The sequence below is a fragment of the Psittacula echo genome (genome assembly GCF_963264785.1).
Source record: "Psittacula echo genome assembly, chromosome: 1".
Classification (NCBI taxonomy): Eukaryota; Metazoa; Chordata; class Aves; order Psittaciformes; family Psittacidae; genus Psittacula; species Psittacula echo.
This window is the reverse complement of record NC_137735.1, coordinates 42986508-43013805: the sequence shown is the minus strand read 5'-3', so window position 1 is coordinate 43013805 and position 27298 is coordinate 42986508. Positions and strand designations below refer to the sequence as shown.

At 37.1% G+C, this 27298-nt stretch overlaps 1 protein-coding gene across 2 annotated transcripts in view; it reads left to right on the top strand.

The window, feature by feature from the left end:
- TLL1 (tolloid like 1) overlaps positions 1 to 27098 on the top strand; it is a gene marked incomplete at both ends in the record, with an annotated part of 131218 nt that extends 104120 nt beyond the window's left edge. Inside the window, 10 exons of one of the 2 annotated variants that reach the window (XM_080618684.1) lie at positions 1202 to 1397; positions 3461 to 3586; positions 6715 to 6875; positions 9829 to 10009; positions 13782 to 13901; positions 16412 to 16537; positions 17963 to 18090; positions 22375 to 22588; positions 24699 to 24949; positions 26964 to 27098. In XM_080618684.1, coding sequence (XP_080474810.1) covers positions 1202 to 1397; positions 3461 to 3586; positions 6715 to 6875; positions 9829 to 10009; positions 13782 to 13901; positions 16412 to 16537; positions 17963 to 18090; positions 22375 to 22588; positions 24699 to 24949; positions 26964 to 27098 — 1638 coding nt within the window. The remainder of the gene's footprint in view (positions 1 to 1201; positions 1398 to 3460; positions 3587 to 6714; positions 6876 to 9828; positions 10010 to 13781; positions 13902 to 16411; positions 16538 to 17962; positions 18091 to 22374; positions 22589 to 24698; positions 24950 to 26963) is intronic. The other variant, XM_080618685.1, reaches the window with a different exon arrangement.
- Positions 27099 to 27298: the final 200 nt, after the last annotated feature.

Here is a 27298-nt window from a genome sequence, read left to right as displayed (position 1 = left end):
CAATATGATTTTTTTTGCTGAGATAACAAGACAGAGTTTGTTTCAAGTTGGAATATGATGTCATGTGTTTAAACCTAATTATTTAGATTAATGAAAATTTGGAATAGGTATTACAGTGTCAAAAACTTATCAGTGCTCAGGTAGACACATGTCTGACTGCATTAGTTGTGAACATGCAATTGCCATTGAAGTCAGCAATGGGAGGTTGCATCCCATATCTTCATAACTTTTGCACTCATTTCCCAAACTGTGGCCCAAAGCAATTCCTGAGCAAACAGCTAAGAAATTACAGTAAATGGCAATATGGATTGTGCCAGAGAAATGAGTGGGAGAAAATTACATATGTAAATGATTGAAGAGTTGGAAAGTTGGAAAGAAGACAGACAAATTTGGTGTGTGCCATATTTTGATGCTATTAAAATGAAGCAAAATCAAACAACCCCTTCCCCCAGTTTTCCCTCTGACATAAAACAACCCTAATGTGCTAATTTCAAACCTCTTTAGTCTGTGGTGGTTACTGATCTTAGTGTTGGCATTGTGAACAATTAGAGCAGAGTACCAGCAGCCACTTGTGCTAGCTGTGCAGCTTATGTGCAAGAAAAACTCTGTCTGGAGATGAGCTGTGGATTTTTCTGGGTTTGATTTTGACTTCTTTGTCGTTTTAACAGAATTTGGATGAGCTGAATTAGATTTGAAGTTTCTTCAACCCCTTCTCCCTGACTGTGGTCCTGCCCCCCCATCCTTAAACCTGATTCAAAATTCAGCCATTTAGTCAAACAATAGATTTTTTAGAGGAAGAAAGTAAAATACTGATCATCACCTGAAATAGCACAGGTTGATAATGTCTAAAAATCTTATTCATATTAATTAAAATTGAGCATTTTAATATTTCAAGACAAATCAATCTTTCTGACCTGTTGTGTTGTTGAACCATTAATCTTGTGTACTTGAGTGTACATGGGAGAAAAGGACTTTATTTGAGCTCAGAGCAGGAATATGATGGAACATGAGAAAGCTTAGAGGTGAGAGTGTAATTTCTCAACAATTTTTCTTGTAGAAAACAAGTATAGTTAAGAGTTCAGTGATGATTCCCAAACAGAGAATCCTAACCTTAACTTTGAAAATGCTATTTATTTTCTGATTGATATTTGATATTTATAGTCAAGTTCAAATAGGTCACTTAAAAATATTTCTTTTACAGATTGAAAGACACGATAACTGTGCATACGACTACTTGGAAATTCGAGATGGAACGAATGAGAACAGTCCTTTAATTGGTCACTTTTGTGGCTATGACAAACCAGAAGACATTAGATCTACCTCTAATACCCTGTGGATGAAGTTTGTTTCTGATGGAACTGTTAACAAAGCAGGGTTTGCAGCTAACTTTTTTAAAGGTAAATGTAAAAGCATATTTTTTGGAAGCTGTGAACTGCTTAGCACTTGTTTTTACTAGTAAAAAACAAACAAACAAACAAAAAATCCCACAGGGTATTAATAATATTTCTCAACCTATTTTAACTAATATAATTTCTGTACTATCTCTAGCATGTTTTTTACCTGGGCATACAATTTTATCAATACAAAATAGTAAAGGTATTTGAATCTCCTTGTAAAATATGTTCAAAGAATCAAGCAACATACTCAGTGCAACTTCCTACTCCAAATAATAACCATAGTTTTGAAACACTTTTGAAAGATTCTTGTAAAAATAGCTTTTTTGGTCTTTATGTTATCAGATATGAAGTTAAATAGTATAATCACAAATGGGTAATTTATTTTTTTTTCTTCTTTTGTCTAAAAATGGTTTTTCTAATCTCCCTTGTGGCCAAGAAGGCCAATGGCATCCTAGGGTGCATTAGAAAGGGTGTGGTTAGTAGGTCAAGAGAGGTTCTCCTCCTCCTCTACTCTGCCTTGGTGAGACCGCATCTGGAATATTGTGTCCAGTTCTGGGCCCCTCAGTTCAAGAAGGACAGGGACCTGCTGGAGAGAGTCCAGCGCAGAGCCACAAAGATGATTAGGGGAGTGGAGCATCTCCCTTATGAGGAGAGGCTGAGGGAGCTGGGTCTCTTTAGCTTGGAGGAGACTGAGGGGTGACCTCATCAGTGTTTACAAATATGTAAAGGGTGAGCGTCAGGATGATGGAGCTAGGCTTTTCTCAGTGATGTCCAGTGATAGGACAAGGGGTAATGGGTGTAAACTGGAGCATAAGAGGTTCCATGTGAACATCAGGAAAAACTTCTTTACTGTGAGAGTGACAGAGCACTGGAACAGGTTGCCCAGGGGGGTTGTGGAGTCTGCTACGTTGGCGATATTCAAGGCCCGGCTGGACAAGTTCCTGTGTGATGTACTCTAGGTTACCCTGCTCTTGCAGGGGGTTGGACTAGATGATCTTTTGAGGTCCTTTCCAACCCTTGGGATTCTGTGATTCTGTGATTAGGCTGCTGTAGCAATTTGTTCCTTCCTGTAAGCAAGAGAAAAAACCACCACAAAACAGCTGAGAAATCATAGTGATGAATGGCTTCACAGTCTTCCTCCAGTTTTGGGGGCTGTGTGATACAACTGCAGTGATATCCACAGCACTTGGTGCATGGGCAGTAATTCCCACCATGTACTGCCCATGGCACAGGGAAAGCCACCAGCAGTGGTGAGGTTATGGTGACACCCGTAATACAGGTCATGCCATCAAGAGAACCTTTTTGCACAAACCGGGGCTTTTCTCACCCTGTTGTTAGTTTTCAGTATAGACAATTATAATCTTGAAAGCTGTAGGCATGAGAGTGGGAGCTCTGTTTTGTTCCTAAGAAATTACTTGTCCTGGTATAAGGAAACAATATTTCAACATCTAAGGAATATTTTAATAATGAATCTCATGGGTATACTTCAGAACTATAAAAATATGAATATATTTTTATAAAATATAAAATAAAAAATAAAAAAATATATATGAAAATATATTATTCGTTTCCCTCCCCCGTTCCTGATGCATCTTGTTCCCTTTAATATCAGTAGAATGAAAACCTGGGATTTGAGGATTCTGTTAATCTGTTTTTGAGTATGACTTTGGGATAATGCACAGATTTATTCTGTGGGAGATAAAGTGCCCTTCAAGTGACCCTGCTGTGGATTTTCAGTCTTTCTTTCAATATTTTATACAACCTTTAGATTATGATGCCTCATTTATTGCATGCTGCCCACAAAGTGCTCTTAAATTAGGTCTGCATCTGTGAGTAGGTATTGTACAAAACCCCACCCAAACCTCAGAAAAGACATTTTTTTTATTTTCTCCATTGCAGATCTCCTTTGCATTTAAAAATCCTCTAGTCAGCAACTGCAGTGTGTTATGTAGTGTACCTTATAATGGTGTGCATACCGCTTTCTGAGTTAATACTGATCCAGGAATTACAGCTGAGGAAGGTAATTATTTAACACATTTTTGCGTTCTTCCCTGTCTTGGCAGAGGAAGATGAATGTGCCAAACCTGACAATGGTGGCTGTGAGCAGCGCTGCGTAAATACTCTGGGCAGTTACCAGTGCGCCTGTGATCCTGGTTATGAACTGGGTCCTGACAAAAAGAGCTGTGAAGGTACAGTGTGTTGCTGTTTTATGAGCTCCTAAACCTCACAGAGTGCCATTGCTGAATGGAATGCTATACTTTTCATATGCTCTGTCCTAGCAGTGTGAGATCTGTGGGACCCAACCTGGAAAACCAATGCTCCCTTTTAAGTAGTGGTGCCAAAGTCATGTCTGTCCACAGCAGTCATGTTTCTTGGATGCTGATCACTAATTTAGCTTGTCAGGCTTTGCTGTTAGTCTATCAGGAGTGATGCAAAGTCGGACTTTGTACCTTCCTAAACCACTTATTTTCATTATTCATACTCACTAAAGCAAAATCTCCCACCGTGCCTAAGGAGACTACTATCAGCAGAGCAATGCGCCACTGTCTCTGAATTTAATGATCCCTCTGACCACCTCTGATTGGGGTGGGACTGAAGAGCTGGCAGTTTTAAAGTGCAGGATCCTTTAATCTAGATCAAAGCTCAGAGGAATCCTCCCCACTCCCAGTCAGACTGTGGAGTTTTCGTGCTGGAAACAAATTCTGCTTTTGAGGGTGAGCAAAGCATGTTCAAGTAATCATTTGGAGAAATAAAAACCTGCTAAGTGGAAGTTGTGTAAACATAGGATTTGGCTGAGATAAGCCTTATTATTCTGTACGTATTTCATATCAAAGGAAAGAAGCAAAAGCTCTTGATCATTATGCACCAATTATTTGATTTTTAATCATAAACATCAATAAATTCAGAGATAACACAGATTATTCTTATTTCAGCTCATCTGTTTGAGTAGTGAATGGAGTTTGAAAATTGGAGTGCCTGGAGTTATGGTTGATATGATTCACTGGTGTCTTGTCTTTATTTCTTTTTCCCTTTCCTTTTCCCTTTCCTTTTCTCTTTCCTTTTCCCTTCCCATTTCCCTTCCCATTTCCCTTCCTGTTTCCCTTCCCTTTTCACTTCCCTTTTCCTTTTCCCTTTCCTTTTCCCTTTCTTTTTCTTTTTCTTTATTATTTCTCCTTGTCATTCTCCTTCTCCTCTCTTTTTCCCTTTCCCTTTTCCTTTTCGTTCTTTTCGTTCTTTTCTCCTCCTCTCTTTTTCTTTTTCCCTTTCCCTTTCCTTTTCTTTTTCTTTTTCTTCTTTTCTTTTTCCTTTTGCCTAGCTTTAATTCATGATTTGTCACAATTTGGGGTAGTTTTATTCAGTCTCTTTTCACTTTTTGTTCTTTTGGTTTTGGCTTTGTGGACTTGGACGTAGACTGTGGGCATGTTAGGTTGTGATTCTCATCAAACTGTTTTTTTTGTCAGTGGTGTTCTCCACAGCTTTAGTAATGGCCGCTTTGGGGGAAAAAAAATTATTTAGACATCTGAATATTAGGCAGGATGCAGAAAATAAGATTAATCTAAGGTGGGGCCATGAAGGCAGAGGTTTGATTTCTGGGCCTTTGATCATCAGCCCAAATTTATGTAAAGAATTTGGTTTAGTCTGCCTGCTGACCTGGGTCAGAGTATTAGGGAAGATTATTAGTCTTTCAGAAAACTCTTCCTCCTTTCCAAACAGAAAAGGAACTCTGGCAAAAGAAGTAATTCAGAGTAGTGCAGTGTGGAGCAAAAAACATGAGCCATCCCTAAAAGCATCTATGTTCCATGTGACGTAGCATTCACAGTATGTAGATACTACTTGGGACTGCTGAATTAAAATCACTGTGTTATCACAGTGAGCATTGCATCCCAGTTATAATTTGGTCTCTTGAGGGGTGACCTAGCTGTATTAATTCATGCATGATACCACAGTAGAAGCTTCCAACTTAGAAACTCCACCCGATACATCTCTGCAGTCTAATCTTTGTGCTAATCCAAATCTCCCCCACTGAAAGAGTATTAAGAAGCTTAAAGATTATTTTTTCCCCCATTTTTCCACATTTCACGCCGTTGCCTCAAGGAACAATGGAGTGACATCGAAAAGCAGAGATTGAAATCTAACAATAGCCATCCTGACGTAGACTGGATCATTTGGGGATATATCTTGTGTCACTGGAATGTAGTCTCTAGTTCCTGGCCCTTTTTTGATATGCTGAGGCATGACCTCCCACCCTGTTTGGGTTACCTTTATGTGTACACTAAGAAGCCTTCTCACAGGAAGCCAGGGAAGCCTAGTGCCAGAAGAAAGACTGGTATGTGTCTGGGTTGGCCAAATGAGCCCTGAAACTGGAGAGTTCTCACAGGTGTGTTGGATAAAGTAGCTGTAGTGTGAAAGACACACAGCTAGACAGGAATAGCCAGTTTGTAAAGCATTCAGTGTTAGCACAGAACAGTTGGGAAAAGGTGGAGCTTCCCCCCACCTGAGCTCTTTAAAAAGAGATTTGTGGATGATTTCCAGTGCTGTCACAGTGCTGTGATGGTATCAATGCAGAAGCATGTAATCAAGAAACCCTGCAAATCCCATTACTCTCCTTTAAAAAAAAAAAAAAAAAAAAAATTCCTCAGATGGAAAAGATTAATATGTTTATTCTTTGCTATCTGAACTGCATTCACAAACATAATACAGTCTTGTTCTGTTGTACAAACGTGACTATTTGGCATATACTTAGAAATAGCAAGTATTTTTTCTATTACTCGAACACCCATACTTCAGCAAAAGTAATTGTGACTGAAAAGTATGTGACTGCTATCCCAAAGAAGTGACCCTATCTGCTGCGTTATGGAAGGGATATACAGCTGTGTGAGCTGAGACAGGTACGGCTGATTCTGGATCAATAATCAAGGAGAGAAGCAGGGCAAATGTGAAGCTCATCTTAAGTAGCCCGTCTGTCAGAAGAGGAGTGGTCAAGGTCCTGGGGAGGGTGGTAGGGTCAGAGGACTTGCATGGGAAAGGCTGTGAGAGAATAACCAGAGTCTCTGGAGGGAAGGGAAAAGAATGAATATGATAACGCCTTGTGTAGTCCTGAAACTTATCTCTGTTCACAAACCTGCAAGCTGTTCAAGATAGGAGCTGTCTCTTTCTCTTTGTTTGCACCAAGTATGATAAAACAAGATTCTGATTACTCTGTCGGGGCATTACATCAGTATAAGTAATGTGAGGATTGAATCTTCTTAGTATGCTTCTGTTTATAGTAAAACACAGTTTCAGTCAAATAATAATGCTCTCCCCTTTAATTTTACAGCTGCTTGTGGAGGACTCCTGACAAAGCTAAATGGGACTATAACCACACCAGGGTGGCCCAAAGAGTATCCTCCAAACAAAAACTGTGTGTGGCAGGTGGTTGCCCCAACGCAATACCGAATTTCAATGAAGTTTGAGTTTTTTGAGTTAGAAGGGAATGAAGTAAGTAACCATGAACAAAAAGCTGCACAATCTGTTGCACACTAAACAGTTTCACAAGCTTTCAAAATAGATATTGCCTTATAAAACCCTCGGTGACCTTTCATATGCTGACAATAACCATAGATATTCTTGTTTTCGTTTTGGGACTGTTTCTGGATTATTTCAAAACAAACATGGAGAGAATAGCTCTCTTTTACATATCATCTAAATGTATATGTATTACAAGAAATTTAAAAGTAATGTTCTCTGCTGAATCTCAGCTGACTTTTTTTTTATCAACAAAGTAAAACAGAGCAAATGGCTGAGACATATTGGAAAGAATTCAACAGAAGAAAATCTGGAGAAACCAAATCATCTTTACAGAGTATGACTACAAAGAATACACATAAGCTGTGGTTAGTGATGGAGTGAGGAGCGTTTAAATCACTTACAAGCATCTAATGGAGGGGGATATTTTAAAAGGAGCAGTACCAGAAATAAGGTATAAAAGAGGAGCAGCAGTGTTTGAGCGGGGCAGCCCCTGGAGGCATGGGAATTATCTTCCCCAAGTGGGGAAGAGGAGAAGGGCAGAACCCTCCATGTGATAAGGGCTGCTCTATAGTTATAAACTTAGGTAGTGTGGGATGCAGTGTTTTGGGGGTGAGAATCAGTATATGGGTGTCAACATCAACTTTTCAGACTCTGTTCCTCCTAGACACTGCTCAGTCATACCAGTGAGTTTCCCTGCCACATTGTAGCCTAATGTACTGTAGCCATGGAGTTGATCTGGATGTTCTTCACCTGGTATTAAGAACCCAAATCCCAGGACATTATTTCTGACTAAACAAATTTGTAGCAATATGTTTGATACAAGGATGGGACATGTTTTGGGCAGGAGATCTGAAATGAAAAAAGCTAGAGTTTAATTTGTAACTAAGAAACAACCCAGCCATAGCTTCTCAAAAAATATCTCAAAATTACTTGCAGAGGCAGCAATGTGAGATCTTAATTTTTATTTCTTTTTTTAAATAATTTGGGGTAGGTTCTAAAGTCCATGAAATTCCAATTTTTAATGATTTATATGTTACACTCATCTTTTGTTAGCATTATTACAAGAAAAGTGTAATAAAACCTTACAAATCCCAAAGAATTAAAATTTAATTACCATTTGAACAAACCGGAACATATTTTCCCTACACTTTCTTGGTACTTAAGCCAGATTTTCAAGGAAAACACCTGGAGTGTATGAAGTTAAATCAGTTTTCTAAGGTTGTACTCATATGACACATAACTTAAGCAGATATGAAAAATACATACTTAATGGTTTTGAATATTTAAAACTTTGGCTTGATCCTCTCCTCTGCTACTAAATCTGAGCTTTATACTATTAAATATTAGTACTAAGAATGGTACCTTTGGAAATCAGAAGAAACATACAGTATCTGGAACATTCCAACATAGCATCTGAGTGCAGGCATAAAATGTATACATTTAGCAAATGCTTTATTTTTTTTTTTTTATAGGACCTCCACTTAGAATAAGTTGAGTATGTCTTTTCCAATATTACCATTTTAATATTTTTCATTTTACAATTTCAATTTCAATTTAACTGTAAATTTTTTAAAATGTAGTGTAGTATGAAGGAAGTTCGACTGATCTGAAATTACATTTCATTTCTAATCTAAAGATATGAAAACATCCAAATTCACCGCTGATGTTTTGCTGAAATTGTTGGGATTTATTAATGTTGTGAGCTATATTTGAAAATCACCTGCATTAATATGAATTTATCTTACAATTAATGTAAATCAGCATGTGGCAGGAACTCAAGTTTTATGAGTTTGTGTTCTTTATGTTGTATAAAAGTAGCTTCAAGTGAATTAGTCACTTTCCAACTCTGCAACATATGAATTTTTTTCCAGTAACAATATTTAATCTACATCTATATTATATTAAAAACAATTGGGAATGTTGACAATCATTTCATATTTCATAAGGAGAGAGGGCAACAAGGGCCAAAAGAGTCTTTTCGATAGTTCCCTTCCAGTTCCCCTGACATTGTTTTTTTTCTAGAAATTGTGATTTATCCAATACAACTTGGATTTTATGGACAGTCTAAGCTCTCTATGAATCCTCCTAGCCACTGTTTTCTTGTAAGCTATTAATTGCAAACAACTGGGACATTTTTGATTAAATGATTGGTAGTTGAGCCTAAGAAGCTTAGAAGTTTTGGGTGCAAGGCTTTAGGTCGACCAAGGGATTATGCATTGAAAGTATTACCATGAGTAGCAGGTCTTGCATAAGGCTTTTTATTACTTTATTTTAGTTTATTTCTTACCTTTTAATGGAAATGACGTGCATCACAGCATCAGGCTTCCAAACTGTAGCTTTGCCTCCTGTTAAAGAAAGGTCGATGGGTTTAGAGTGCAGATGGAGATATTTGTCAATAGATGAATATGTCTTAATTATGTTATGATAAAACTTATCTTGTATGTTTCTAAGTGAAAAATAATATTTAAAAAATTAATGATCTATGGGATGCAAGTAGTAGAAGGTTTGTAGGTTTTGGGCATGAGGTTTATAGCACAAAGGCAGGTATAACTTTTAGGGTGAATATTTCTAGATTTTAATCTAATGTTGCTGGAATTTTTATTTTTTAGACTAAATGGAAGTGCTACAAGCATCTTGAGATTTAAATACTAAACACAGATTAGTGTCTATCAAAATACAACTTTGAATGTAATGCGTAGTATAGCCATGCCTTAGTGACCTTAAAATATCCTTACACAAATCAGTGAATGTTTATAAGCCTTTACAGATGTTTCAGTGTCAGGAAAAGGTGAAAAAAAAAAAAAAAAAAAGGCAAAACCTATTAATCCATTATTTAGCAGTATATACCAATCAGAGTTCTTAAATTTCTAAACAACATCATGCTTTTCTTTGGATTGGGGAAAAATATTTTTCTTTTTCTCAGGTTTGCAAATATGATTATGTGGAGATTCGTAGTGGCCTTTCTTCTGATTCTAAACTACATGGTAAATTCTGCGGTACAGAAGTGCCTGAAGTTATCACTTCTCAGTACAACAACATGCGAATTGAGTTCAGATCTGACAACACTGTGTCAAAAAAAGGCTTCAAAGCACACTTCTTCTCAGGTATAGAAAATTACTCTTGTGCACCTATGAGTGTCTCTGAGCATACAATGACTAGGTGGAGTGAATATTTTGGTATGAAAGTGAGTGGCCTTTTCCCTTACAGTCTCCCTAGTAGCTTTGAATTTGTTTTATTTATATAAGCATAAACAATTCTCTTGTCTTAAAATACTTTTCTGAATTGTAATTTCTTTTATCCCAAATTTTGTTGCCATTTTTTCCAATCCCAGTTGTAATGTGATATGAATTATGTACTGCGTACACTTGTATGTTTTTTTCACTTGTCTCTCTTAATATATTGCATTAGTTCTGAGATTACCACTTCGATGGTACACATTTGTTTAGCATTATGGGTGCCTTCTTGCCAAACTTTGCACTCCTTAATGTTTTGCAGAAGACCAGAGTTTAAGACTTTGTTCTTGCAAAAATATGTCTTTTTAGTTGTGAGTGTAATTTCATTGAGGCGGATCAGAGAGATGGAAGTTTATATCATCTGAGGCCGTGTATCATTGAATAAAGTTAGAAGTGAAACTGAAGATGTGAGGAAATATTTGCACAACAGTAGCCTCTGCAATTACTCATTGAGACTAAATTATAATAAACTGCCTGTGGCAGGATACCACCTAGTATTAGCAGCGGAATTTTGCTTAGTGTTTTTTTTGTGTGTTTACACACATACACAAATGCGTATGTTGTCTTGTATAAAACCACACCACAAAACAGTTGTGTCAGCCCACCTCCTCAAAATGGAAGTCAATGAGAAGCATTTGGAATTTCAATTCTACCCCAGGTTTTTTGATAGCCATTAAAAATCGGAATCTGGAGAGTCTTGACTATGCTTATCATGTAGCAAATTGTATTACCAGGCATCGTTACTAGAGTTTGTTTGCTAAAATATTTTATCAAAATTGAAATGAAATGGTATTTCATTGGTTAGCTTTAAGAACTGATAACTTATCTATTACCAAGCAATATGAATCAGAATATTGTATAGGTGATATGGTTTGTAAAGTGGGGAAAAGAGTTGTCAAGACAAACAGTTTAGACATTTAGAATAGCTTAACTCCTGTAAAGCATATTATTTTTTTCTAGTAATCACGTTTCTCTGGTCATAGTCTTTCAGATCCATCTTTACATATAGTAATGCTTTTTACTTTTGATTTTATGTGTTACATTAGAAAGAAGCTTTTGAGGTTTACTTGTTATTTGTAGTAAATATGTATATGCACACAACAGAGCTTCCTCCTAGAAACACCTACACAGCTAGTCATTTCATGTAGGCCTAGTAATGCCAGCAGGAATTGTCGCTTATTTTGACTATTTACAAGAATAAGTATTGACATGTTCCATTTCTAAAAATGGCCTGCAAATTAAGTTTGTTGTGTATTTTCAGGATCTATACAGCTATGCTGGATAAGATTGATGATGACAGCTTTGTCATTTGTATGAGCTCTGTAGTTCAGAAGTAGTTTGTTGGTTTTTTTTTTTTGTGGACATGCTGAACATTTACGCATTTATAGTCAGTTAAAGTTTGGTTTTCTTTAAATTGATAGTTCATTTTCACAGATGTAATTATTTATTTCCTTGACTGTTTCAATGATCTGTTAGTTAGTAGGTTCTAGGAAGAAATCAGGCCAATGCTGTATGTTGGAGAAAGAGTAGACTATAATTCATGGAGTTCAAAGCATCAGGTTGTAATTGATCAGAACCATAAATTCCTTGTTTTTCTCAGCTCTGAATGAAATGTTCCTCCCTCCCTCCATTGCCCCCTCCCCATCCCAAGCTGAAACCAGGTTTTTCCTGGTAATTTCAAAAATAAATTCTATATGATGCCATTGATCACTAAAATAAATTCATTAGTCAGGGATAAGTCTGAAGCAATGTGATTTTTATTGAATAGAAATATATGATGTGTCCTGGATATAGTATATACTTAATCCCCTTCAAAGAAAGATAGTTCGATATAAATAGTATTTGAATCTGTAAGTATATAGATATAGGTATATAGTAAGCATAAGAATGCTTCATTATGCATATCTGCCGTAGTCTTTTCTCCCATTTCATATGGGTTCAGATACTTTGACTTTTATTTTTATGCTTTCTCAATTCTCTTACAGTTGCTGATCATTTCTGGCAGATTCAATTCTTCTGTGTTATTTGGCCTTCTCCTTTTGACAGTATTTCCTGATTAAAACAGAAACTTTGTAATCCTTGGGACAAACTTCTGAACCTGAAATATCTAAAAATAAGTTGTCATCTCTAAATAATTCATGAGACAAAACTCTCATGGCTGTCTCATTAACTTTCTTACCCCCGAATCCCTTAGTACAGACATAAGATGCTATTGGTCTGTCAATGAAGAACGGACTTGAGACTTCAAGTGTTTTGACTATTGGGAGTTGATAACTGATCAATTTTCAGCTGACAAAGTGTTTTTTTTTTTCCCTATTTATGTATTTGTCTTCAGAATACAATCAGAATACAATACTTCTAGAATTATATCTGTGGAGAAATGCTTAGTGCTACTGTCTAAAATACTTGCTGGAAGGCATTTAACAGTTTTATTAATTAAATCACAATAGAAATATGTATGAGCATTTGGTTATAAAGACATGCACAATGAAAAAATTCAGGAATTAGTAAAACACTGCATCCTGAAGTCTGTTTACCAGTAAAGGACATACGCAGTGCACAGCAAGAGAGACAGGTGGATACATCAGATTAGTTTTAATATTACAACTGTAATGTGTTCCTTAAGCACAGCCGAAGAACTTCTTTTTCTACAACTCCTTTGGGTGATGAATTCTGCACCCACAGCTATAGTTGAGAAAGCATGGCCCAGCTCCAGCTCAGACGACAGAAAGCAGTTTTTGGGTGATTGGAATCCACTGTGATAAACTGTGAAAGCAAACAGTGACATAGGGCAACAGATGACCTGCCTTAGGAAGGTATTTATGTTGCTATAAGACAACATTAATTACATTTTGGCTGTAAAATGGTGTTAACAGCCAGACAGGTGCTACTGGAAAGTGAGAAAAACTTTTTTATTCAACATTCTGTAAAATTTACATTTGATGGGACAGTTCTGAGGGAAGCTCAGTTGGGAGCCATTGCAGGGATCTCTCTAATCCCCAGAGACACGTTTGTATATTTATCATCAAGTTTCTTGGGTAAAGAGAAGCAATAAGGGAGTCATATTATATTAATTTTTTTAAACTTTAAATAGTTTATTTTGGAATTAGATATTAGGCTTCTAAAGGAAAACTTTGCAGTAATTAGGCTTTTATTCTTTCTTTCTTCTGCCCTTCCTTCACTCTCTCCTGCTCTGTTACAAGACAGTAAACTATTGGAGTCTGCTTGGCCCATAAAATGACTCCATGAATTTACATTAGGGTGAAAAAAGATAACAGTAATATATTATTTTTTTACCCTGTGATGTTTCTGAGAAGATAGGTTAATGATTTCTTTAAATCAGTCTTTGTACAGTGGTATGATTAATACCCAGTGATAACATGTCACTAAACTGCTTCCACTTATCGTAAGTTTTAGAGTTACTTCAGTGTTTTAAATAAACATGAGTCTAAACATGATCATTCAAAACATACATTGTGTTTGTTGTAATATAGGAAAAAGGTTTGTTGGAACATATATTTTCTTGGGTGATGAATCATTGAGCAGTTAAAACGTGAAAGTTAGAATGTTTCTAGCCTTGAGCAAATTTGTTTTAGAGCACAAACTCATCTCTGGTGCCATCCTGGTACGTTTTTTTCCACAGACAAGAAAGCTGCCTGCAAAGAGAAAATTTTTGTTTTTGAATCTTGCAAGGACTTGATACAGGTCCCTTCAGGCCGAGTACGTATTATTCACAGACTGGTGGCCTCTGAGGGTCTCAGAGGTACGACTATTTGTCCTCTGAATGATTCAATCTAACATTTTGTTGAGAATGGAACTTTCACTCTTCTGAGTACTAAAATGAGAAAAGAAAGTATCCATTCAAAACTGGGAGACTCATTCCATCTGCCAGCCTAACAAATGGCTTTGTTTTTATATGGCAAAACATTTGTTCCTATAACTAATACAGACTAATTGGGGTTTTTTCATGAATTTTGAAACTGGGGGATCAATTTGACAGGAAGTCTGTTCTGAATTATGAAGTGTGATGAAAGCTTGTTCAACAGTTGCATCCTTGATTAACCATGCACAAGCAATTATTGTAGTTCAAATTCAGAAAGCTTCTCCTTTCTACCTTCTGTCCATTGTTCCATCTCTGAGAAAGTCCAACATGGGACTGTTTGCTTATGTACTTAACAGATTATTTTATAGAATAAAAGCTTATTTAATGTTAAAATAGTTTTCAGTATTTTCACACAGTTTGGTTGAAGATGAAAATGGACAGGGCTTTTATTTAGAATGTATTTACCTACTCTGTACTCGAAAGCCTAACTTGAATGCATTTTGAGCTTGCCTTCCATTTAGTTTGCTATTTTGGTAGAAAACTACAAACTAATGCTTAGATGGGGAAATATTGAAGAGTTTTGTATTATATCTAATATCTCATTTGCTTGTTACTATTCTTCATTTGCAACGTGGAATTAATTTATGACAGTGCTTGCTTTTGCAAAGATAAAATATTGTAACTTTTGTTTGAAATGAAATAGATTTACTATCTCAGTTTGGGATTTGCATTGCATGGGGCATAAACAGTGTATCGTGGAGCTTTCATGCTTCTTTCTTCATCAAAATGACAACTAGTATAAGCCTTTGGATGTATGATTCTGGAAGCTACCAATGTTTTTGGCTGCTTCTTAACCTTCAAATCTGTTCACATCTGCAGAAAGCTTTCAAAAGCTTTCAACGCAAACATATTTGAGATTTACAGGGCAAAATGCAGTGGATGCTTGCATTTGACTTGCAGAATCTATCTATAAATGTACATTATCATCATGTATTATAAGTAGGAGCTGATTTTTATGGAAAGACCTGCAAGTCAACGGGTCAAGTGTTGCAAATGCTTTGGCAGATAAAGCTGATGTGTATGCATTTATAATGTAAACTTCCATTGTCGTGTTACTAAATATGAGCATAAGTAAGGGCAGGGGAAAAAATGCATGAGTAAGACAATGAAAAGAGACTTAAATTATCCATAGTGGCTTGTAATCTATAGAAATTCTTACTGTGCTGACTAAAGTCTGAAACACTGCATGTTACCATGTTCACAGATAACACTCACTGTTGCTTTCCAAGGTACATGAGGCAGAAGGGGGTGAGTGCTCTGCATTCCAGCCCTGCATCCCAGCTGGACCTCTGGGATGTCCACAATTTAGGCTCTTTTTCCTTCACTGTTTCTCATGTTGAAATAACACATGTTGTAAGACACAGTTTTTTAAATTGTGTTTATGTGTGTGTATATATATATATATAGGCATATATTTTGCCATTTCAGGATTTACATGTCTATATATAGAGAGAGGTATGTACATGTGCATACATATACACATGTGTATGTATATGTCAGGAGCAGTCTGCCTCTTTCAAATGGGCCAGCCTCACCTCAAATAACAACAGCTGAATGACATAGAAGGGTGGCAGCTGAGGCCTCTTGCTAGAATGACAGCTTGTTAATCTAGTTTGGCTTCTGTCCATGCAATGAATTTGTAACTGTTTAATGGAGGTCATATTTCCTCCCCGACTCTCTGCTTTATTTCTAACACACTAAAAAGCTCTTTTGAATGATTATATCTTAATAAACAGAACTGCATGCTGTATTGTAAATCTCCTTGAAATAACTAATGCCAATTTCTTTTGTATGTTTTTCAATGAAATGCTTTCCTTTTGTGATGTTCTGTACTGTCCAGATTTGTTAAAAGTAAAGCACACTGTCACTCTGCTGGGAAAAAAAATCAGCTTATTAAAGAAATTTATGTTAAATCCTTTTTTCCTTAATGCAGCTTGAAGCATTTTTTGGCTTACACGTTCTTTTGACATACCATCATTAAATTGTGGAATTTGCATAAAGTTGGAACATAGATTACATCCCTGTTGCTTACTGGAATAAAGCTTTGGATGGGATATTTACGATTTTTTTTACCAGCTAGATCACTTGAAAGAGCAAACACTGGTAACTGTCTTACCTCCTTTGATTTAGCTTGTTTGTTTGTTCCTCTCTCTAAGGAACTACCCCTCATTTCCTAGGAAGATGAGTCAGGCTGTTTGTGCCATGGTGCAAGGCTGTAGGCCGAGCAATGAGTGGCTAGAACTTAGGTACCATGAAACTGCCATATTAAGAAGAGTGACTGTGCCTTAGCTTATCTTTTTCTTGAAACACTGTGCTAGACCTTTTCTGGTTTTGGTAATGAGGACTACTTCTAGCTTGATGCTCACCCGACCTTGTTGTGTATTTCTTAGACAAGGATGAGTGTTCAAAGGACAATGGTGGCTGCCAGCATGAGTGCATCAACACGGTAGGAAGCTATGTTTGCCAGTGCCGAAATGGATTTGTGCTACATGAAAACAAACATGACTGCAAGGAAGGTGAGTAGTAAGGTATTTGAGCAGTTAATTATACAACTGTTTTCAGAAAGCTACCTGCAGCTCTCCTTCCAAAGAAAAGAAAGGAAGGAAAATCATCTTGGTAATGGGGGTTTAGACATCTGGGCTTAAACACTCCTTTGCCCTCCCTTTCCCATCCTCTCCGTACCAGCATTTGTGTGTGGCTGAGTTTGAGGTCCACAGGAATGCAGTTTGGAAAACTTGGGATCATTGGCAGGGAGTGCTATTTTTAATAGTTCTTTGAAGTGTAGAACATTTAAAGCTGTGATAAATGCTGCATAAAACACTGGGATAGAGTTTCTGGAGAGAAGCCTGGTAAACTTGTCATTTGCTCCTATCAGTAGTAGTTAGTTCCCTTGCAGTCAGGTTGAAACTATCCGCCCTCTCTAGGATTATTTTAGGGGACATATTCAGAGAATCTAAATTCCAGTCAAGCCCATGTGCAACTTTCTTCCTATTACCTGTCTCAAGGTGTGGCTACCTCCAAGAAAGCAGTAGGCTTTGCGGTTTAAGTAGAATTTAGATTATCTGCTAATGAAACTCAAGCATGCGATATCATGTGAGCTACTGCAGTTTCTCAAGGCTGTATTCTAACATGGATTTAATTTGCGAGTAAAGATATGCCCTTTGTGAATCATTTGCATTTTCACTGGTGTTGAAATTATGCTTGTCTGCTTTAAAAGATTCCTGTTGAATAATTCTCTGATGTTTATAAAGGAATTTGAGATTGTTAAAAAGCCAAATGCAAAAATTAGATTAATTTCTTTCTTGCATTCTTTAAGTTTTATTTGCTTGTTTTTATGCACAGAGAGGCACTTCTAGTGATGCAGTTAGGGAGTGAATGGCTAAGCTGTTCTTGTTTAGTCTTAGCTACTCTCTACTGGTATATATGTCCCTAAAATCTGTGGTTTAGAAATCAGAATGATTGCTCTGTATCTGCAGTATGAGAATTAGTGAGAAGAGATTAAAATAAATTGTTCGAGAAATACCATTTGATGCTGGAGTAGCAAGATTTCTCATACAGATTTTCATACTTACTTGTATGTAGAATAGCAGGAATGGCAAAATATTTTATTATGGTTTAATACTTATGTTCATTCCTTTATAATTTTTTTCAAAAAAAATATAAAAGCATCACTCATTGTAAACAACAGTATATGTTTCACAATAGTCAGTAAACAGGTTCGTTTAGTTAGTTGTTAGTCGAAACTAACCCAGGTTAGGTGGGTTAGTTTCTATAAAGCGTGTGCCAAAGGGGAAGAACATGATTGTGCGCACAAAAGAGAGTGCTTAGTTGTCTTCCTAAAGGTCCTTTCCATTCCATGGGCTCCCTGACAAAATAGGGTATTTTCTGGCTACCTCTGAATCAAAACTCTAGACTAACTGATACTATCACTGTTGGCACAGCTGAGTGTGAACAGAAGATCCATAGTCCCAATGGCATCATCACCAGTCCCAACTGGCCCGACAAGTATCCCAGCAGAAAGGAGTGCACATGGGAAATCAGTGCCACCCCAGGGCAGAGGGTCAAGTTGGTGCGTATCTGCTTACCCTTCCTTTCTCTCTTTTGTTCCACCAAATCTGCTTCTCAAATGACTGTAACTAAACTTACTATCAGTTTGCAGCCCAGAGGTAAACTGTTTAAAAAACCTGCTGACTCTTGTCCATTCCTGGCCAACTGGGGCTACTCAGTATCATAGAGCTGTGAATTGAAGTTTGTGGTGGTTGTAAATATACTGGATAGCAAAGGGCAGGAATACTTTCCTGCTTTCAGGCTCTACTGTATCATTGTTGCAATTCATAAAATTTGCATAAAGCTTTGACAAATGTGGCAGGGGCTATTTATGCAAACTCCAACATATAGAATAAGCAAAATTAGAAGTTATGAACAGTCCTCTCCACATACCTTTTGCATTTCTTTTTGAGGAGGAAAAGAAGATACAAACCCCAAGAATCTGAACTTTTCATTTTAAAGTGGCTCCAAATTTTAACACAGGTATAAAAGCTGTCCAAGTAGACTTAAGTGACCTTTGTGTCCAGCTGGCTGAGAGCAGTTCTGGTGCCTGAAGACAGGCTAGTATAGCTTAGGGACCTTTGCAGTTCTGTTGAGGTTACACAGCCTCTGTACAAAGCTGAAGGTACAGACCTGTCCAGGGGGCTTTTCTGCTTTGAGTTCAGCCCCAGTGTTCCTTCAGGCAAAGTACTCAGGGGACAGCCACAACAAAAGCTGGCCTTAAATATTTTAAAGTCTGATAAATTGATTTCACATATGTTTTGGAGTAAATAAACTGAAGAAGAGAGGTGTTTGCTTTAGAGAGGAAGAAGTGCTGATTTGGGATTGTGTATTGGTTCCTGTTCACCAGAATTAAAATGGTTAAACTGTTCTGGGGGATGTGGGGGTGGCAGAAGATGAGTTGTGTGCATACTCTGCCCATTTAAAGGGTGAAAAACAGGTTTGTGATTCAGGCGGCCTTCCTACTGTTACTTCTGAGCAAGTGTTCTTCCATACTGGTGGAATAAACCAAAGCCAGCCAAGCATGGGCATATTACTCTTTTCAGTTGTTTTCACCTCAGCCGACAAAATTCCAGCATTCAGATTTCTTCAGTGGAACATCGCATCATCTATTTTACAAGAAAAGATTTTTAAATTTGCTTTTGCCAATGAAATTGGAAAAATTAGATTGAATTTTACTAGATAGAATTTAAAAAAACCCAAACTTATATGATTTAGAGTCTGAAATCCACTTTTCTGTGCAAACCAGTAGAGCAAATCTACTAAATTCTATGTGCATAATATCTATAAAGTCTAATACAGCAAAATGCCATGTGACTAATATTAATACCATACTTCCACTATGGATAAATATTTTTTCTTGGACTTTCACACTGTATTTAAGTTTACTCCTCACAATTTACTTAGTCAAATTGAACAAGGAGAAGTGATTTCTTCCTGGTAACAAACCACATGAATTGTAAGCCTGAACTTAGTTTTTTGAGAGAGGTGTGAGTACAGAAACTAATCTTTAGTTGTGATTGCTCTCATTCTGATAAGCATTGAAAAGTCTCTTCCTGAAAGGCTAAATTTAAGCATTTAGTGTAATTAAAAAAGCTTATGAAAAAATGGACATGCACTTCAGAATTTTCAAATGAAACGTGTAGATAAAGATAGCTTTGAAAATGTATGTAGCAGAGAGAACAATTTTCATAAGCTAATCAGCCGGATGTTTATAAGAGACAGACTTAAGTGTCCCATTCAGGCAGCTATCCATAAGTGCCACCAACGTATCTATTCAGTTGAGTGCTATAGATAGAAGGGGCTGGATGTCCAGAAGCTATATGTAACATTTCTGAATATCATTCCCTCTTATGAGACAATAAAAATGGGGACTATAATCATGGTGGGGTAGTTATTCAAAAGTATTTGTCCCAGGAAGACAGAGTGTGATTCAGTTATACTAACAACTTTATTAAATTATCTGTGAACTCTGTTGGCAGCAACTGTTCAGTTATATTCAGCTTTAAGGAAAGTTTGCGTCAGTTCTCCTCTTTCAAACCTGCTCTTTTGAACTATCAGGTATTTTGAGCTTTTGAAAGACTTCATACTAAGATCTGCTTTTCCTTAAAAAAAGAAAACCAAATTCCTTTGATTCTCTTTGTAATTTTTAGAATCAACTGCTAGACTCACAACACATTTAGGACTTCTTTCTCTTCTTTGTGGAACCCAATATAACAAGTACTGTCCTCCTGCAGACTTGGAAATTTCAGTGATAAAGTCAAACGTTAAAAATAATGGGTGTGTCTTGCAGTTCATGGTGAGAACTGTTTCCTAGAGTGACTTCTTTGTACTGATGAGAAGTGAACAAAATGGATATCATTTTCCTCTAAAAGAAAATGAGGTTCTGCAGGCTGCTTTTAGATCACATTGAGTGCTCCTATTGATTCCAAGCTGGCTTGACTCAATTCTACCTTTAAGTAACTCCCTTACAGTTAGTTTCTGTGGGTTGTTTTTTTTTTTTTTAAGCCTATCAGGTTTTATTTGGGTATAAATGACAACATGTACTTGGCATCATAAAAGTAGGATGGCTGACTATAATTTAAGAGTAGCAGAAGGGACTGCTGTACAGCTGTTTTCACTGCCTGTGCAGTTTCAATCCCTTAAAATAAGCCCCCAAGCTTTCCTGTGAAATTAATCTATATCCACTGCATCATGCAACTTTTCAGTCTTTGCAAAACAAAAATATTTTGTTTCTTTGGGCAAAAGACTTTGTGTTAGCTCTTTATAGTTCCTTTAGGTCAGCTGTTAATATAAATTACCATCACATTTCACACTGGCTGGATCCCACAAGGGATTCAGTAAGTCAGATTTGCTTTGGTATACTAGATACTTGCTTAGTATTTGACAGCTCAGTTTTGTTAGATTTAATTATTGCTTCTTAATCCTTTAGTGGTTTTTTGAGGGGGTAAACAGGGTTTGTTTGTTGGGTTTCAGGTTTTTTTTCCATAAACAGTCAGGTGTATAACTACTCATGGGAGCATTTATACTTAGTGGTTTTATGATATTTTGTTTAACAAAACATATATTGAATTTCACCTTCAATTGTAGGTTTTTTCTGAAAATTCACAAAGGTTTCTATGTGTATTGCTTTCTCAGTGTTTACATTAGAAGAAATTAACGGATTTTAAGGTTTAGGTTTCTTGTTGAAATTTAGCCCTTGTCAAAAAGTCTTACCTGAAATCTCTTAGGTATCTCCTTGAAATAAATTTGTTGATACCAGTCCAGTCTCAGAAGACACTCTTCCGTACTTGAAAAGCAGGTATTAGTTGTATGTGTTTCAATGGTTTCTGTAGTATATGGCATACACTTTGAGAAATATAAATTCCAAAGTTTTTAAAAGTAAGCTGGCCAGGCTGTGCTGCAAAGGACTTGCAATTTAGAATTTTTAATAGACCTGAATTTGTCCTTACAAGCTGCCATGAGCACTGAGAAACTTAAAATCCTTGAGAACACAGCAAGTAAGATAAATGTTTTTAAGTGTAGAAGAAACATCACAGATTCAAAATGAAGTGAAGTTTGCGAGCCCCAGTTTGTGATCAAACTATGGCAGTAATTTGGATCTTTTTGGAAGAGCTGAGAAAAGCAAAAAAAGTCTGCTGAAGTTCTTTCAATAAACAACATAATTTTGTAATTTGTCCAGTAATTTTGCTAGCAGAAGTGATCTTAGCATGAAGGATGCAGCCTGAAATCTTGTTAGTATTGTAATAATAAAAAATAGATCTCTAGAAAATAGATTAGAAAATATAACTTTCATGCATAAGCATTCATGTGGAAAGGTCATTCTCAAAGGCTTTAGTTGCGGTGTGTGGTAAAATTGAAAAGAAAGGAGGGTGCATTATGTTTTGCAGATGTTTCAGTCCATCCTCAACTATCTGAGGAACCAATAATTTTCAGCTTTTTGCTGGTTTAAATGTTCTGTGAAATTTGGAACAATCCTATAAACTGCAAATTCAACAGAAAGGCCACTGCATTCTAGATTTAATAGTCTTTCATGCATGTTAACTGGCTATAAAGATTCTAATCCCTTTCTATATGAAGGATGATGCCCTCTTAAAGTTCACTGTCTTAATTGTTATTCCACTTCCTCAAAATCAGTATGTTACTCAAAGCTACAGGCTTGTAGGGGCAGTAATGTTAAATCTGTCATCTTAACTACATCTGTTTTGTATTCTGAAACAGACTAACAGTACATATGTACCGTGAAAGTACAGTAAACACAGTACTACATTAAGTCATTTTTTGCATTTTTTTTCCCCCCCCTTAGACCTTTAATGAATTTGAGATAGAACAACATCAAGAATGTGCTTATGACCACTTGGAAGTGTTTGATGGTGAAAGTGAAAAAGCACCAATTCTGGGACGTTTATGTGGCAATAAGATACCAGATCCTCTTATTGCTACTGGAAACAAAATGTTTCTCCGCTTTGTTTCTGATGCATCGGTTCAAAGAAAAGGCTTCCAAGCAACACACTCTACAGGTCAGAAAATCAGGATGTGCTTTACTAATAACTTCCCCTTTGTTCTTTAGTGGAAGGTATTTCAGCATTTCTGTTATAGGAATGGGATGAGTTAACAGATAAGACAATGTTACAACTAAATCTAATGAAACCTTAAGAACAGTAGGAAGTCTGAGATTGCAGAAAGCATTCTCTGATATTTTAGATGTTTCATTCTTCTCTCTCTCTCACTGTACCTCTCTCATATAGGTAAGTTATTAAAAGATTTTGAAACAAAGTCCCATAAGAAGAAGTTATTTATGTAGATAATCAAAGAGATATTTCTTACGACTCATGCCATTAGTTTGTAAAAGATTCAGTATTTTTGCATTGTATTTGTAATGGAAGCACTTCAGTGGGACATGTGATGCACCTCCATTACTTTCCTGTTCTAACATAAACAAAAGTCTGGGTTTTGTGTAAACAGCTATTACTTTCCTGTGGAGATAAAAAGGAAAGACAAGCCAAAGAAGAATAAGAAAAAACAATACTGAAGCCTTACATAGGATTTTAGCAATATAATCTCCTTCATACTTACCAGTCAATTTTGTTCTTTGTCAGAAATCACTGACACTGAAAACAGTGGTTTGCAATTGCATTAATAGGTTTCTTAGGACATTTTCATAGTGTGCACATAATTTTCGCGACGTTGCTTGGCTTACAGTGGCCCCTAGTGCTGAATCTCTGAACTACCAGTGCCTGCTATAAAACTCAGTTTAGGATCTTGCGTCGCTTCCAAAATGACTGTAATAATTTGGTATGGCAATGCTGAATCAAATTTATTATATGTTTCACTCGTTCAGGTAGTGTGGATTTAAGCTTTTTCCATCTGTCCAGCTTCTTAAACAGTCAAGAGAATACTGCTTGATTTGATGTCACATTTGTCAGAAGCCTAAAAGCCAATAGAAAGGTCAAGAAACGAGAGGGGTTTTATTCTTTAGCTGATACAGAAAAAAGTCTTTCACCTAAACCTATAAGATCAATAGCATTTTACAAATCAGTCATATTTCTTTACAGTCAGATGTGTACAGCGCACCTACAGCAGAGCAGACATAGCTGTGCAATGGAAAGCATGATGGATGGTGCAGCTAGGTTACTTCTGATATCAGGGGCTAAGCAAGTGGCACTGTGTGGCACGTCCCTGTTGTGTGCAGACCCATCACAGCTTGTCCCACACATCCTAATGCAGTGCTGCATTGTGCAGACTGGTTGTCAACTTTTGAAACTACAAGTTAGTACTTAAGAACTTGAAAATTTGACTTTTAATTTCTAAAACCAATACTTCATCCTAAAGGGATAAAGTAGGACAGGAAAGACTTGAAGCTCTTGGTTGATGAGGTGCAGCACAACATGACCCGGCAATGTGCACTTGCAGCCCAGAAAGCCAGCCATACGCTGGGCTGCATCAAAAGGTGCGTGACCTTTGATCGAAGGAGGTGATTCTCCCCCTCTACTCCACTCTCATGAGGTCCCACCTGGAGTACTGAGCTCAACTCTGGGGCCCTCAGCACAGGAAAGACCTGTGCATGTCCGTGAACTACACAGCAAACAAGCTAGTGAGCTTGGCAGTAGTGTTTCATATAGAGCTGGCTCTCGAGGTGCTTACATGATGGCTAGAGCTAACACTTCTCTGAAACACAAGACTTTTGCACTTGACTGCTGACTGCACGTGTGCTAGAGCCGATCCTCCCCAGCCACTTGTAAACAGTGTTGTTAACCCATGTGGAAACATCACCACAGAAGTATGGTGAAGCACTTGCTGGTCACAGGCATCTCTCAAGTGCCTACCCAAAGAATGTCCTACCCCATTCTTTATAACTTCGATGTTCCCTGTCTTTTTGTCTTTCACTTGAAAATCCTGAAATATATTCAAGCCTCTAGTTGTAAAAAAGAATTTACATAGGAAAAACTCAGAATGATGGATTTGTATTCATGCTGGGTAGTACTTCACTCTATACCTTGTTAGATTGACATGCTTGATCCATAAAAATGCACTCAGTCTGAATAAGGCTGGGCATCTATTAAAAAAACCCAAACTAATTCTTACTGAATAAGCTTCTTCATCCGTTTTTCTACCCCCTCCTCTGTTTAGAGTGTGGTGGTCGGCTGAAAGCTGAAACCAAGCCCAAAGATCTGTACTCGCATGCTCAGTTTGGCGATAACAACTATCCGGTTCAGGCAGACTGCGACTGGCTACTGGTGGCAGAGCGCAGCTATCGAGTTGAGTTAATGTTTCAGACATTCGAGGTTGAAGAAGAGGCAGACTGTGGTTACGATTATGTGGAGCTCTTTGATGGTCATGATAAGACAGCTGTGAGACTTGGTCGATTTTGTGGATCTGGGGTAAGTAACAAGGTACCAACCTTTTTATTTCCACAACAAAAAGAGTAAGAAAGACAGGGCAGAGGAAGGAAAGGGTCAAGAAGGGATGAGGCTCAGTAACTGTACCTTACAATGAAGATACTAGATTATCTGCTTTAGGGTTTGGTGGGGTTTTTTCATAGAAATTTGCAGGCTTATAGTACAAGTATTCCCTTGAAATATTTTAAACAATAAATATTCTTATGTAGTTCTTGACCAAAGTATTGTAATGTTATGTTAAGCTTTAGGTAGCTGACAGTGGAGTGTTTATCAGCAACCCAAAAATAGCTACCATACATTTTCCCATGCAGAAAGAGAAACGCACCAGTGTTGAAAATTGTCACATTAAAATCCTTTCAATTTGAATGAAGAAGCCATATTTTACAGAGCGCGGAGTGCTTGGGAACCATTTGTAATATCTACTCATCTACTACTTAAGTCTGATTTTAGGAAAGAAAGTGCTCTTAAAATATGTGATTAATATGGGCCTTAAGAAAGTCCTGTCATTCCATATGCAACTCTGATTTGTTTTAACTCTGAGACATGGGGGAAATTTGGCCAGGTGACATCCTGAAAAGGATGTATCCTAGTTCTCCTTTTAGACTTGCATTGTTATGTTGGCTGCCTGCCTTGTGAAAGCTGGTGCAATGATCCCACAAGTCCTCATCAATTCTTTATACATGTGCAAATGCAAGCACACTTTCATACATACATAAACTCTTTGCCTAGATAAAAGGTTCGAAAGGCTCTACATGAGTCAGTAGGAGCTCATAATTAACAATGTGTCACTTTTTTGATTCAGCCACAGCGCTGGAGCAAACATCTCAGTCATTCGGGCTAGTTACCTGTAAGTTGGCTTAAATCCTTTTAGGGCATTTTTGAACACTAACAGATGCAAGAAAGGTGCTGCAGGAAAGGTGCTACCACTGAAGTCTATGCAGTACATTCTAAGCAAAATGATACAACTGAGCCCAGCATCTACTAATTTACACAAAACAATCTTTTTCATTTGCAAGTTGCTCCATTTTTCAAGTAGAAGGATAGCAAACTGGAGAATGGCCCAACCTTGTTTGTGTCCTCTTTTGTGGGGTGGATGAGTGGTGGTGGTTGGGTTTTGTTGTTTTGGTTTGCTTCTGGTAGGATATGGATGAATGGCTTCAGAGGCCACATAGGAAACGCAAAATTAAATAGAAAAGTTATTGAAAGCAAAATAATCCAAACTGAAGTGGAAAAAAATACATATTGCTACCTTGTCAAATTTAGAAAAAGGACTTGCTAGTTCAGCTGGTACTTCTGATTGATGTGCTTCAGTAATAAACCAAGCCATCATGAGTGCTTTGAAGAATAAGATGGAAAATAGGTACTGGAATCTGTTGCTTATCTAAATTTAGAATATTGTGTATGGTCCTGCCCAGTCACTTACATGACTCCAGCAGTAATTATAGAAGGCATCTGGGAAGGGCATTCTTTGTATCATGAGAAGACATACAGAAGACATCTGGAAGGGCATTCTTTGTATCATGAGAAAAGACTGTGGAGATGCTTCATACAAATTGAAGAAGTTAAATCAGATTCAGAAAGTTAGATCACATGTTTATTTAGATTGTGTGAAAAGATGCTTTTCGGGCCCAGAGCTCAAGATTGAAAGAGTGCACATTAATATAAAAGCAAAAAAGTTACAATAACAGAGAATTTCAAAACTTCTGCAAGCAGATAAAAATTCCAGCATCGTGATTTAAACTGGCCTCCAGCTTTTAGGAGTTTAGGTTGTCATTTCTTCAGTCTGCCTCAGAATTTCCTAGCCTATAATTGGAAGCTGAATGACATAGATGTATTTTGTCTGATCATGTCAGGTGGCACTGTATGAGACCCAGTGGAATTACAGGACAAGGCGTAACAGGAAAAGAGAAATAGCCATAAGAAAAAAAACAAGTGAATGAGGGGGATAAATACACAGAGCGGACAGATAATTTATTTGTTTCTTCATTTATTTTAGCCACCAGAAGAAATCTATTCAGCAGGAGAAGCTCTTTTACTTCACTTTCACACAGATGATACAATCAACAAGAAAGGATTTCATATACGATACAGAAGTATAAAATATCCAGATAGTGTGCACACCAAAAAATAACACAAGAACCTCTAAGCCAGAAAAGGAGAGTGAGAAAGAAAGAACGCACAGTGAAAAGGAACAAAGGTGTGTCTTTTTTCTTAAACTGCAGTTATTAGCACGGATGTTTTATATGAGTTCAGTTGAAACGGCAATCAGAAGCTGAACTAAAATTAAAAAAGAAAATCAGCTATACTGGAGGAATAGTCAAGATGATGATG